General features: G+C 41.7%; 2 protein-coding genes across 2 annotated transcripts; one reads left to right on the top strand and one right to left on the bottom strand.

Moving 5' to 3' along the window:
* Positions 1 to 4,476: 4,476 nt before the first annotated feature.
* On the bottom strand, positions 4,477 to 6,829 carry nup62l (nucleoporin 62 like). The gene is made up of 3 exons (XM_085433987.1): positions 6,600 to 6,829; positions 4,967 to 6,484; positions 4,477 to 4,874 (listed from the first exon to the last, which is right to left on the bottom strand). Exons 2-3 carry the CDS (start codon positions 6,476 to 6,478, stop codon positions 4,716 to 4,718), a joined length of 1,671 nt encoding a protein of 556 aa, XP_085290113.1. The 5' UTR covers positions 6,479 to 6,484; positions 6,600 to 6,829; the 3' UTR covers positions 4,477 to 4,715.
* A 541-nt stretch (positions 6,830 to 7,370) lies between these two features.
* pdk1 (pyruvate dehydrogenase kinase, isozyme 1) lies at positions 7,371 to 13,305 on the top strand. Its single transcript, XM_085433988.1, has 11 exons — positions 7,371 to 7,826; positions 8,858 to 8,999; positions 9,102 to 9,173; positions 9,263 to 9,447; positions 10,297 to 10,386; positions 10,494 to 10,571; positions 10,692 to 10,768; positions 10,865 to 10,963; positions 11,090 to 11,200; positions 11,525 to 11,638; positions 11,738 to 13,305. The coding sequence occupies exons 1-11, from the start codon at positions 7,718 to 7,720 to the stop codon at positions 11,876 to 11,878; spliced, it is 1,218 nt and encodes a 405-aa protein (XP_085290114.1). The 5' UTR covers positions 7,371 to 7,717; the 3' UTR covers positions 11,879 to 13,305.
* The last annotated feature ends 229 nt before the right edge of the window (positions 13,306 to 13,534 follow it).

The raw sequence follows: 13,534 nt of genomic DNA, 5'->3' as shown, positions 1-13,534 counted from the left end.
TGAATTTTCTTGTCATGAACATATCTGACATGAAAGCTATTAAAGTTATTTCACATTCAGCTGTAACAAACTCCTTTCTAATAGCGAGTTTTCAGATAGTCAGAAATCCAAACACATGAAGTATCTGATTCAATTCAATCTTATTTATACACTGTGCCAAATTACAACAACAATCACCTCAAGGCGCTTTATACTGTAAAGTAGACCCCACACTAATACAATGGGGAAAACCCCAACAATCATATGATGCCATATGAGCAAGCGCTTTGGTGACAGTGGGAAGGAAAAACTCCCCTTTAACAGCAGAACCAGGCTCGGGGAGGGGCGGCCAGGGGTGGTTGGGGTGATGGAAGGAAGACGGGATAAAGACATGCTGTGGAAGAGAACCGCAGATTAATAATAAGTAGTGATTCAATGGAGGTGTATAAACACATGGTGAGTAAGAAAGGTGTCTGAAAAAGAAATACTCAATGCATTATGGGAATCCCACAGGAGCCTACACCTAATGGAGGATAACTAAGAGAGAATTCAGGGTCACCCGATCCAGCCCTACCTGTATGATTTAGCAAAAAGCAAAGTTTTAAACCTGTTACTGAACAATTAACGATTAATTCATTTGCAGGTTTTGCAGGTTTTACTACTAAACGTAGTAAAACCTGCAAAACTACCACTGCCACTGCTTTTATGTTAGAACATGCATTTATATGTACTGTGTTTGGAGATATCACAACATGAAGAACTTAGTATGTTTTAAAAAGTGTTCTATAAATAATGGTATTATAAATTATTGTTCAGCACAAGATCTGAAAACTCTTTGCTGACGATAAGAGCCCGACTGATTTAGCAGCCAGTATTAGTTATCTGCTGATCTATCCGTATGAGCATTTTTAATGGCTGATAAATATAAATTTTACCCTTTAAAGTCTGAACCATGAAGCAGTTGTTAGAAAACTCTCATTTTTGAAAATCGAGTTTCTAGCCATTAAAATTTTTTTTATTAAATATTATTTTGCATACATGAGTTTTGATTTGTATTATATTTTCTTCATTTGCATTTTTTATTTATTTATTACTTCCAGACCCATTCTGCCCGACTCTTCCAGCCCAGTCAGGCAGAATGTAAATGAGTAATTACATAAAACATAACAAACAACTATTTATGGCACTAAAACTTGGACTCTACTGGCAGAATCACTTCCTCTTAATAAAAGCTGTAAACTGAAGAGTTAAGAGGCTTCCAGCACAATTTGTCTGCATTTTTAAAAAATAACCAGCAAATGAAAACTGAAATCTTAGCTTGGCTATGATCATCATCAGAAATGTATGGCTTTGCAAAGTGTAAAAAGTCCAGTGAAATCACTAGTTACTCCAGATTTTCAATGAAATGTGTTTTGGGGCTCTTATTGTGGTGAGCCCAGCTTCACTACACAGGAGTAGAAATTGATAGAAAGCTTTTTTTTTAACTTGCTTTTTAAAAATAAATTTAATTGGTTTTTTTTGTTTTTAAAATTCAGTTTCATTTTGGTTTGATTCCACGGTGGGTTTCCTTGCTTCAGTTTAGCTGTCATTGTTTGAAAGTCTTTAGTTTTTATTAGTTTGGGTGTTTTTAATTTGCATATGTCAGAGACAAGATTTAGGAAAATCAGTACAGGTAATACCTTAAAAACAGAAATCTTTGAAAGCAGTTGACTTTCAGTCTTGAAGGCATTCAGTCTCGATAATCATCAAAGTCTCATCAGTTGTAATATTGTAATAACCGATGCTAAAACTAAGATTTACAGTAATTGTTTACTTTTCAGCTAGTAATAATTTCTTGAAAGTTTTTATTATAGTTATAAAAAACTTTTTTTCTTGTTTGGGATCCAGAACAAGTTTCTTCTTCAGGGAAAATAAAGTATAAAGTAAATTAAAGTTATATAGTGGTGCTACTGGATTGGCCTACAGTGGGGCAAAAAAGTATTTAGTCAGCCACCGATTGTGCAAGTTCCCCCACTTAAAATGATGACAGAGGTCAGTAATTTGCACCAGAGGTACACTTCAACTGTGAGAGACAGAATGTGAAAAAAAAAATCCATGAATTCACATGGTAGGATTTGTAAAGAATTTATTCGTAAATTAGGGTGGAAAATAAGTATTTGGTCACCTCAAACAAGGAAAATCTCTGGCTCTCACAGACCTGTAACATCTTCTGTAAGAAGCTTTTCTGTCCCCCACTCGTTACCTGTATGAATGGCACCTGTTTGAACTCATCATCTGTATACAAGACACCTGTCCACAGCCTCAAACAGTCAGACTCCAAACGCCGCCATGGCCAAGACCAAAGAGCTTTCGAAGGACACCAGGAAAAGTATTGTAGACCTGCACCAGACTGGGAAGAGTGAATCTACAATAGGCAAGCAGCTTGGTGTGAAAAAATCAACTGTGGGAGCAATCATCAGAAAATGGAAGACATACAAGACCACTGATAATCTCCCTCGATCTGGGGCTCCACGCAAGATCTCATCCCGTGGGGTCAAGATGATCATGAGAACGGTGAGCAAAGATCCCAGAACCACACGGGGGGACCTGGTGAATGACCTGCAGAGAGCCGGGACCAAAGTAACAAAGGTCACCATCAGTAACACACTACAACACCAGGGAATCAAATCCCGCAGTGCCAGACGTGTTCCGCTGCTGAAGCCAGTGCATGTCCAGGCCCGTCTGAAGTTTGCCAGAGAGCACATGGATGATACAGCAGAGGATTGGGAGAATGTCATGTGGTCAGATGAAACCAAAGTAGAACTTTTTGGTATAAACTCAACTCGTCGTGTTTGGAGGAAGAAGAATACTGAGTTGCATCCCAAGAACACCATACCTACTGTGAAGCATGGGGGTGGAAACATCATGCTATGGGGCTGTTTTTCTGCCAAGGGGACAGGACGACTGATCCGTGTTAAGGACAGAATGAATGGGGCCATGTATCGTGAGATTTTGAGCCAAAACCTCCTTCCATCAGTGAGAACTTTGAAGATGAAACGAGGCTGGGTCTTCCAACATGACAATGATCCAAAACACACCGCCCGGGCAACAAAGGAGTGGCTCCGTAAGAAGTCCTGGAGTGGCCTAGCCAGTCTCCAGACCTCAACCCCATAGAAAATCTGTGGCGGGAGTTGGAAGTCCGTGTTGCTCGGCGACAGCCCCAAAACATCACTGCTCTCGAGAAGATCTGCATGGAGGAATGGGCCAAAATACCAGCTACTGTGTGTGCAAACCTGGTAAAGACCTATAGTAAACCTTTGACCTCTGTTATTGCCAACAAAGGTTATGTTACAAAGTATTGAGTTGTATTTTTGTTATTGACCAAATACTTATTTTCCACCCTGATTTACGAATAAATTCTTTACAAATCCTACCATGTGAATTCATGGATTTTTTTTTTTTCACATTCTGTCTCTCACAGTTGAAGTGTACCTCTGGTGCAAATTACTGACCTCTGTCATCATTTTAGGTGGGGGAACTTGCACAATCGGTGGCTGACTAAATACTTTTTTGCCCCACTGTACATGCCAGTTTAAGCTGTATTTGGCCCATGAACCAAAATGAGTTTGACACCCTGCGCTAGAGGCTAAGCCAGCCGACTTACCAACAAGTGCCAAAATCGGGAAATAGCACTTTAATGAAGTCCCAGAAACTTAATTTAGACCCTGATCCTAGTGATGGAAGCGCTTTGAGTATCACCAAATGGTTCCTGCAGGAAATGATTACTGATGCAAAAAGTTTCAGCTGCCAGTCTAACAAAATAAAAAGCAACAAATCCTGCATCCATTTCAGTCCAAGTATTATGTGGCCTGTTCAACGTGCCATGTTGACAACCTTTGAAAAACAGTTATCTTTAGTAATAAGAGATATGGCTTGTTTGCACCAGAAGGTGGCATGGTAGAAGTTCATGTTTGCCTTATTTGTCCATCAACAGTTTGTTTTTTTGTTTACTGCACAAACTTAAATCTGTAAATAGAACAAATCAATTCCATCCACACCTCTCTTATCAAAATATATATGCTTAGCTGTAATTCAGCTATTACAGGGGCACCGGATATGTGAACAAAGCACTCCCTCTGACACAGAAAATAATTTTGTATTTAATGCCCACTGTTTTGCACATGTCTCAACTCTGTATATTTTTTATTTTATTTATTGTTTACTCTATTTAATTTGTAAAATATGTGTACACACACACACACACACGTAGAAAAATATTTAGTATACACATCCAGAAATGCATATACTATTATATATTGTACATATATTTATTAGTTTCAGATGTAGCCATTCTTGTATTTTGCTTGTTTACATTATTGTATTTTGCACAACTCTGTTGCTTGTGAAGCTCGCACACAAGAATTTCACTCACATGTGCTGTACCAATGTACCTGCACATGTGATGTGACAATAAAAGTGATTTGATTTGATTATTAAAAAACAAAACAAAAAAAAGACTTCCATTCCAAAGGTTTATTTAATCAGACTTTTTAGAACAAACATAACAATTGACATAGAAAGAGAGGATCCTTTTCACTACTCTAAAGGCAAATGCACTGAAAATATCAATCTTTATGCAACCAAGAAAACTCAAAATAACAGTAATGAAGGTTGGATCTACACCATCTAAAGCCCTGATGACACCTCTGATTACAGAGTAAAAATGTAAGCACACAAGTAAAAGTATTTACTGCAGATCAGTCGAATGTTAACCGGAAGGTTTTCTCCTGCTCCTTTCGTTGGGTGTCGCAAAGTTTGGACACTTCCTCGACCTTTCTCTGCAGCAGAACAGAGTTCTGATCGATCCACTGAAGTGAATCCATGTGGGCGTTGAGGATCTTACAGATCTGCTGCAGCTGATGATGAAAAAAAGGAAATTAGACATGAATTACGTGAGTAAATCTTTGTTAATCTTATCGATTATCAAAAACCGGAGGCGTCATCTTACCGGATCACTGGTGTCAGCCGGGCCGCTGGACGTGTTCAGGTGCTCGATGATCTCCTTCAGGTCCTGCGACATCCTCTTCAGCTGTGCGTCCACGTTCTCAGCGAGCTTGTATGTTCTTTCACGCTCCTCGTCGGCGTTCTGCATGTAGATGGTTCCACTTTGCTCTTTTACCGACTCCTCGAGGGGGCAGAGCAAATCTTCCAGCTCCTTCTGTTGGGACAGGATGAAATCCAGCTCCTGGTTCAGCCTCCTCTGATCCAGCTTCACTTTCTCCATCTCCTTGTGGAGGGATGTGATCTTCTCTCCGTTCTCCACCAGCATGCGGTCCCAGGCATTCACCTGAGTTGCCTGCTGTAAGAAATGTCTCTCCTGGTCCTCCAGCTCAAGACTCCACTTGTTAATGAGCCCCTCTAGCTGGGCATAGGTCATCACTGGAGGAGCTGTGCTGGTGGTGCTGGCAGTGGTTGTGGCTGAAGCAGCTGTCGTGGTGCTTGTGATCGATGAAGTTTTGGCTCCCAGCAAGAAGCCTGTAATAGTACCTGTCGTGGAGGCTGCAGCTGTAGCGGTAGAGGGGGGGGCAGATGTGGTGGTTGCTGGAACCAGAGGTTTGATCATAAAAGTCAAACCTCCACCAGTAGCCGTGGTTGTTGCTGTGGATGTGCTTGCTGCTGAAGCTGAAACGGCATTGAAAGCGAAGCCTGGACCTGCAGCTGTGGCAGCAGCTGTTGTGACAGGCTGAGCGAAGAGAGAAGGCCCGAAAGATGGTGGGGCCTGGGTGGATGCAGGAGGAGCTGGGGTTGATGACGGTTTAATCCCAAAGGTAAACCCTCCACCCTGTCCTGTTGCGGCAGCGGCGGCAGCAGCAGCAGCGGCGGTGGAGGTTGGCTGGGCAAGGCTGGAGGGAGCACTGGTGCCGAAGCTGAAGCCTCCACCTGTGGTGCTGGTGTTGGTTGTGGTGGTGGAGGCTGCCGCTGATGTCACCTGGACCTTGGTAGCTCCGAAGCTGAACCCTCCAAATGAGAGGCCACTTGGTGCTGTGGAGGCTGCTGGTGCAGCTGTTGCTACAGGCTGGGTTTGAGCCTGAGATGCAGCTCCAAAGGTGAAGCCCCCTCCTGCAGGTGCAGTAGCGGTGGTCTGCGCAGACAAAACTCCACCCAGAGTGAACCCCGACCCTGCTGCTTGAGTCGCCGTGGAGCCCAAAGTCAACCCTGAAGCTGCTGTTGTGGTTGGAGGAGCTGCATTCATTCCAAAGGTTGTGGTGGGTGCCCCAAAAGAGAAACCCCCGCCGGCTGCTGTGGACTTTGCTGGGGTGCCAAAGCTGAAACCACCGGTGGGGTTGGTAGTGCTCTGGGTCTGGATGGATGAGCCGAAAGTGAAGCCCCCTCCGGTGGCTGCAGGAGTGGACGTTGTCAGTCCAAAGCCGGTGGTAGGGGCCGGGGCCGGGGCCGTGGTTTTCTGCGTTCCGAAAGTAAAGCCCGAAGAGGGCTGCCCAAAGGTGAAAGCGCCGCTCATTTTCTCCTTAAAGATAAAAAAATAACATTATTAAAATCGACGAACGCACAAAATGGTTACTTCCTCGCTGAATCGTTTAGCTTTTGGCGGGTCACAAACACACAGACCAGGGGGAACTTACCGAAGAATCGGCTTCTCTTTTACGACGGCTTTCTAGACGTTGGCGTCTAATAAAGTTGACTACACCCTTCTTAATGTCACTTTAGTCGTAACAACGATAGAAAACTGGCAACATATCCTTCTTAAAAACGTGGCCAGCTGCCTCGACACTTTTTCAAGTAGGCAGTTCAGTAGTCAACTAAAGGAAATGACGGCAGTTGGCCTGAAAAACAAGCTGTTTATTTGCCCTGTATTTTGTCTAGCGGAGTACAACCCGCCTTTCTTAGTAATATTGGCAGGTCTAACGACCAATTAGAATTATAATTTCAGACAACTCAAACTTTGATTGGTTTGGCTTGTCACCTAGCAGACATACGTCGGAGATTAGGACGCTCACGTTATCAAAGACCAAATTAACAACAAGAGGGTTTACGTTTGTACGCAGTTCGAGCTGCTTCCCACCAAAATCGAAAGTTACATAAAATGAACATTATTCTATAAAGTTAAGATACAAATAATTCTAAGTAACAAGAAGGCGCGTTATTAGAACGGTTTTCTAGAGCAAAACGAATATTGTTCTATTTTGTTGCACACGCCTATGTTAGTTTAACTCAAAAAATTGCTTCAAAACCACAAGAAGCCAGTTCACAAACTTCACGGGAACTTCTGAAAAACTCCTCGATTGTTTTTCAACGTTAACAGTTTGGCTGTGTAACGTTTAGCTATAACGTTACACCAAATTTTGGTCAATAAAGTTTGCTTGAAGAGGTAGCTTATCTTGATGTCGCTGTGACGTCTTTGAATTTACTGGCCGCACACTCTCCTTTCCACGGCATCTGACCAAGAGAAGCTGAAGTAAAAGGCGATTTAGGAAAACAGTGCCGAAGCTCTGAGAATGGAGGCTGAAACTGCACCAAATTACGAAAAAACAAATCATTAATTACTTGTGTGTTGGCAGGCTGTTAAGGTTAGCTAACAAGCTTGTGTCAACACAGATTAGCAAACCAAGCTGCAGCCCTCGCTAGGCTCTGTTGCTGTGGATGCTAATTGCAATTAAACCTAAAAAAAGAGTACCGCTTGTTTAATTATTTATTAAGCAGCAGTCACAGCTGGAAGTGAAGCAATACAAAACGTGCCAGCATGAGGATTTTAAGGTTTCTGAGGAGCAGCGTGTCCATAGGGAAGGACATCGACTACTATTCCAAATTCTCACCATCCCCTCTATCAATGAAGCAGTTTCTGGATTTTGGTAAGAAGCTGCAAGACTAGTAGATATTTACTAACATAATGCTTTACTACATCGTTAACGATACTCTGCCCTAAAATAAGGAGAATCATCATACAACGTGTATGATTCATACACATCCAGGAAACTATATGGAAATAGAAAAAACAAACTAATGTAAAGTTAAACCGAGGATAACTGCCACACAAACGGTCCTAACACAGGCTTTTCCTTCTGTGATGTAAAGGTAGTTGATACCACAAGGATGTATTTCACAAGACGAATGATACTCTTAAAATCATCTAGCCTCCCCTTATTACACTTCCTCGTATTAAACAGGAAGGGATTTTAAAGTATCTCTTAACACATGACTAATGGGATATATGCCCTGTCTGTGTAAGTCAAGCTTGAAGACTTGAATGTAAGTCTTCAAGATTTTCTCTATTTCATACTGAAAATGGTCCAGTTTGCTGAAACTATGGAAGGTTTACAGTTATAAGAGGTTATGGAGCCTGAATGGTTTGGGGGTAGTTTTGCATCTGATATGTAATCCAGCCTTGATGCTAACTAGAAGTGGGTGACATGGAAAAACTTTTATCATGTTACATTTACAGGATTGTGCAAAAGTGTTGATTTATTTGAGTAATGCTTCTAAGGACCAGACTTTATTAGTGTTCATAGTAATCCTTGCATTTGTTTAAACTGGAAACTGGACAAGTAGGGCGCAAAAAAGAAGTGCCAGGCCTAAAAACTATCTGCAGCAGATGTCTTTGTAGGTTCTCAGTCATCCTGTTCATGGTAGTTTAAGGAGCTGGGAAAGAAAGTGACTGGACTTCTATAAGTGTCTTGAAGACGTTTTACCTCACATCGGAGAGGCTTCTTCAGTTCCAAAACCAAATGGCCGACAGTCCCAAGTATTCCAGTATCCCAGTACATTTTTTGCCTTGTATATTTGTATTTATATGTATCTTTGCACATGTTCAGTAGCTTGCTCCACCTGTTTCCCATTTTTCAAGCAAAATTATTAAAAAATATGCCTTTTGTTTCTCTCTCAGGTTCAGAAAATGCATGTGTGAAAACATCCTTCAACTTCCTCAGACAGGAGTTACCTGTGAGGCTGGCCAACATCATGAAGGAAATTAACTTGCTGCCAGACAACTTATTGAGGACGCCATCAGTCCGATTGGTCCAGAGCTGGTATGCAGGTTCTCCTTTTTTTCCACTTAATTTTAACGAATTAACAGTATTTAACTCTTGCCAGTCTGTGAAATACAAAAAGATAATTTTTCCCCCATGTAGGTACATGCAGAGTCTTCAGGAGATTCTCGAGTTCAAAGACAAAAATGCAGACGACGAGAAAGTCACATATGAGTAGGTTTCCTCTTTTAACCACTGCAACAGCTCATCTATTCCTGCAGATTCTTTTCACGCATTGCCTTAACTTTTATGTCTTCAATTAGTTTCACAGATGCTGTGATAAATATCAGAAATCGCCACAATGATGTCATTCCCACCATGGCTCAGGGCGTTGTGGAGTACAAGGAGGCGTACGGCACAGATCCCATCGTCAGCCAGAATGTTCAGTATTTTCTGGATCGCTTCTACATGAGCAGGATTTCCATCAGGATGCTGCTCAACCAGCACAGTGAGCACATGTTGTATTTTTTGTAATGTGATTGCTGAGCTGTACTTGTTTGGAAATGAAAGCCCTTGGGTTCAGGAGCCAGACTTCTGTGCTGAGAAGATATCTGAGGTTTCAGGCTGTCTGTGTCGTTTTAAAACTCCTGCTACAGTAAACCAGGAATCAACAGACCCCACCCAGTGTCATTTTCTGGCAGTTGCACGAAAACTAAATGACTTGTGTTTTATTTACAGACAGCAAAGACCAAAACAAGCTCACTTGCGTAAAGCTACGCTATAAAAACATTGTAGATAAATAAATAAAATATGGCTTATTTTGGACATCGCTAAATATTGTGAGTCATTCAGAAGGGGCTCAGAGTAGAGTTTCCACTTTTCCACATCTAAAGGAGCCAGTTCAAGTGGTTCAGGCATCTGACCAGGATACCTAATCAATGCATGAGGTGTTTCAGGTATATCCTACCAGCAGAAGGCCCTGGAAGAGACCTAGCACACGCTGGAGAGTTTATGGCTCTCTTCTGGCTTAGGAGCACCTCAATGTCCCCCTGGATAAATTGGAGGAGGTGGATGGGTAGAGGGAGGTCTGGGCATATCTGCTTAGGGTGGACTCTGTGACCTGAACCCAGATAAACAATGAGTGGATGGAATTTCAACCAAAGTTTTTATTAGAATTTCCTGCATATGGCGACACTGGAAGAACTCGTTACGGCTCAGGTCCCCTCAGGATGGTACTGCTCATCAGTTTTGTTTTAGCTCTAATCAAAAGGTCTCACATGAAACCCTGAACTTACAGAGACAAATATCAGTAAGTATTAAGACTTCACAATGTTCATGTTGTGTGTTTTTTCTGTAGCTCTGCTCTTTGGAGGGAAGGTGAATCCTGCACACCCCAAACAGATTGGCAGTATTGATCCACACTGTCGGGTCAGCGAGGTTATCAGAGGTGAGACTTTCTTATATTTATAGAAACATGCCGGAGAAAAGTGTTAATCTATGCTGTTCTTCCAGTTTGCAAGCGCCATGTAACAAAAACAAACCACTTCCTTGTAGATGCCTACGAAAATGCAAGAAACCTTTGTGATCGGTATTACATGAACTCTCCTGAGCTGGTCCTGGAGGAATTCAATGGTAATTTATGTAGTTAGAAGAAACAACACAAACAGTTTCAATGATGCCGCTCTTTGAACTGGTTAATGAATGAATTGTAACGTAATCAAATGTTTTCCAATCATCTGTTTGTCCTGATAGCCAAAGAGAAGGGGAAACCTGTCACCATGGTCTATGTTCCATCTCATCTGTATCACATGGTGTTTGAACTTTATAAGGTGCTTTTTAAAAGCCTGTCTTCATATATGTCAGCATTTTATATTTCAAAATATCTCTTTTCCAATGTTAAACATTTGGATAAACACTTGTCACAGAACGCCATGAGGGCCACCATGGAGTTATACGGAGATGCCATGGAGTACCCTTCTATCCATACACAGGTTGCTCTGGGAACTGAAGATCTCACAGTCAAGGTAAATGTGCAGATAAACTCCTGTACAGTAAAGGTTAAAGCAGCAAACTTGGCATTGAAAACTCCTTCAGGTTTTTGTGTACGTTTCGGAGGAGCTTGTGTTTATTCATGCTGTTTGCTTTGTGAGGTGAGCGACCGTGGAGGTGGTGTGCCACTGCGTAAAATCGACAGGCTGTTCACCTACACGTACTCGACTGCTCCGAGACCCAGCATCGACGGATCTCGTGCTGCTCCTCTGGTGAATACTCCTAATTTATCATCACTAGTGACTGAATCAGTGTCAAAGAGAAATCAATCAGTGAGTGTTTGAAAATGGAAACAGCTGTACCAGCGTCTCCACAGCTGGGGTAGGTATCCAGCTATCCCGTATACGCCCTGAAGTTCTAGAGTTCCTTTTCGACACACATACTTGGCTTTTGCAGGGCTTTCACACGTCCCACCTATCAAAACAAAAAGCACTGCTGCAATTTTACCCTATGTTCCAGAGAATGCTGTCTTTGTCATGGAGCTGCTCTGTTGTTTCAGACTTTATCTGGATGAACTCTGCTTCATTTCTCTTTAGGCTGGTTATGGGTATGGCCTGCCCATCTCACGACTGTACGCTCGCTACTTTCAAGGAGACCTCAAGTTGTATTCTATGGAGGGTTACGGAATCGATGCTGTGATCTACATACGGGTAACCCAGTTTCACAGAAGCAGCATTAGTGCCTCTTTTAGAGAGAAGAGCACATTCCTAAAGTATCTCTTTTTTCTTTCCCCTTCAATCACGTTTTAGGCACTATCCACAGAGTCCATCGAGAGGCTCCCGGTGTACAACAAGTCAGCCTGGAAACACTACAACACCATCCACGAGGCAGACGACTGGTGCGTCCCGAGCAAAGAGCCAAAGGACATGACGACATTTCGTAGCTTGTAGATCAAATGTAAATGAAAGTGCGCAAGAGACGTAACCGAATGTGTGAGCGTGTGGCAGTAATTACATCAAACCCTTCAGTTATTTACAAACAAAGCTTAAAGAATAATAGAACAAAGTTTTAGTGCCATATAATCCACATGGAACAATGGCTTTGTTATGATCAGTACTTTAAAGTGCAGCAGCTCTTGGTTTTCCCCATTCATCTTAAATGTTAACTGTTATCTACCAGGACCAGGTTTCAACAAATGCAAGCTGTATGTTTTTTATGTTTTATATTTATATTCGACATGAAAAACTTGCAGGTGCAGAGAAATCAACAATTTAAACATACATTCATGTTTTCTCTTTAAATGATGAACAAGATGGTACTGCACAGCTGTCAGCGCTCTCTGGTGGACAAAGCTTGCAAAGGTGTCATGTTTGTCTGATGAGCTAAAGATCACCTGATGCGTTTATCAGGACACGTATAATTTTTGTGATGCTTTAAGAATAAGACTTAAAAGCCATGTTGTATTGTTTGTATTAGCAGAGGTCTCAGCAAAACAAGCGGTCTGCAGGGTTCAATGCCATCGGGGTCGGAGGACAATGTATTAAAGCTCTTATGTGAGGTTGTCCTTACAGGTATCAGCAAAAGTTTAGTTTGCTTTGCTGCTTTGAAGTTTTTCCTTTGTCTGGTTTAATTACGGTGAACTTTAGTTTCTCCTGTTACAGTTTATCTGTGCGTAGAGTTTCTCTCCCCTGTTTTTGTGGAGTCTGTTACTTTGAAAGAAAAGCACAGCTGATGTGAAATTAAAAGCTTTGCCTTTTGTTAAGCTGCTGTCTTCTAAGCACTTCTCGTGTTTCTTTTGTTTATTTATTAGGGCATTTCTAACAGGGTATTGGTTAAAGTAACGTGATGGAAAAAAGGTTTGATTTGCTGTCTGTAAATTGTTGTATTGCACTTGTTTTACATGTTAGCTTGAGAATGTTGGGGGTATTTATTGGGAGGGTTGCAGCTGGTGTGGTTTATTGGGTCAGTGTTTGTGGTTTTCTGTTATGCTTTAAAAGAAGATACAACCCTGAACTCTTTTCCACATGATTCTTCTGTGTCCTATAAGGAAACTTAATACAGTATTTTAGTGCTGTGGTTGTATTATTTGGGCTCATTCAGCTAAACTGACAGAAGTCCTTGTTTTCCATGTTACACTATCTGCAGTTGTCTGAGTGGATCATGTTCAGTATAGTAGGTTATTTTCCAGATAATTACTTTTGTTAAAATAGCTTTGTGCATGCAGAGTCGAGGTGAGACAAACTTATTTATTTGTGATCACTGATTTCTGTCAAGTATGTAATTAAAACTGTAACACCAGCAGTTTGACTGTTGAAGGCATCAGATATGAAATCATTGCCGTGGGGCAAAAGTTTCAATAAACTGTTACAAACACTGACTACTGCCTGTTTTTAGTTTTAGACCACACGTCTGCTGGATCGAGGCTTATGTCACATGTTTAACTCATCCGGCAAATTGACTGATGTGCTGCCACGATGAGGCGTTTGTTATTGCTCTGACAGTATTGGTCAGAATGTAACTGGACTTGCACACAGTGATCTCATAACAAGTTTTCACACAAACTGAGTCCAAGAGAAAAATGGCTTTACTTTCTCAAGACTCACTCC

The sequence above is a fragment of the Copadichromis virginalis genome, linkage group LG16 (genome assembly GCF_057382275.1).
Source record: "Copadichromis virginalis isolate Kocher_CV1m ecotype Utaka linkage group LG16, C_Virginalis_male_GT1.1, whole genome shotgun sequence".
NCBI lineage: Eukaryota > Metazoa > Chordata > Actinopteri > Cichliformes > Cichlidae > Copadichromis > Copadichromis virginalis.
This window is presented reverse-complemented; position numbering and strand designations above follow the sequence as displayed.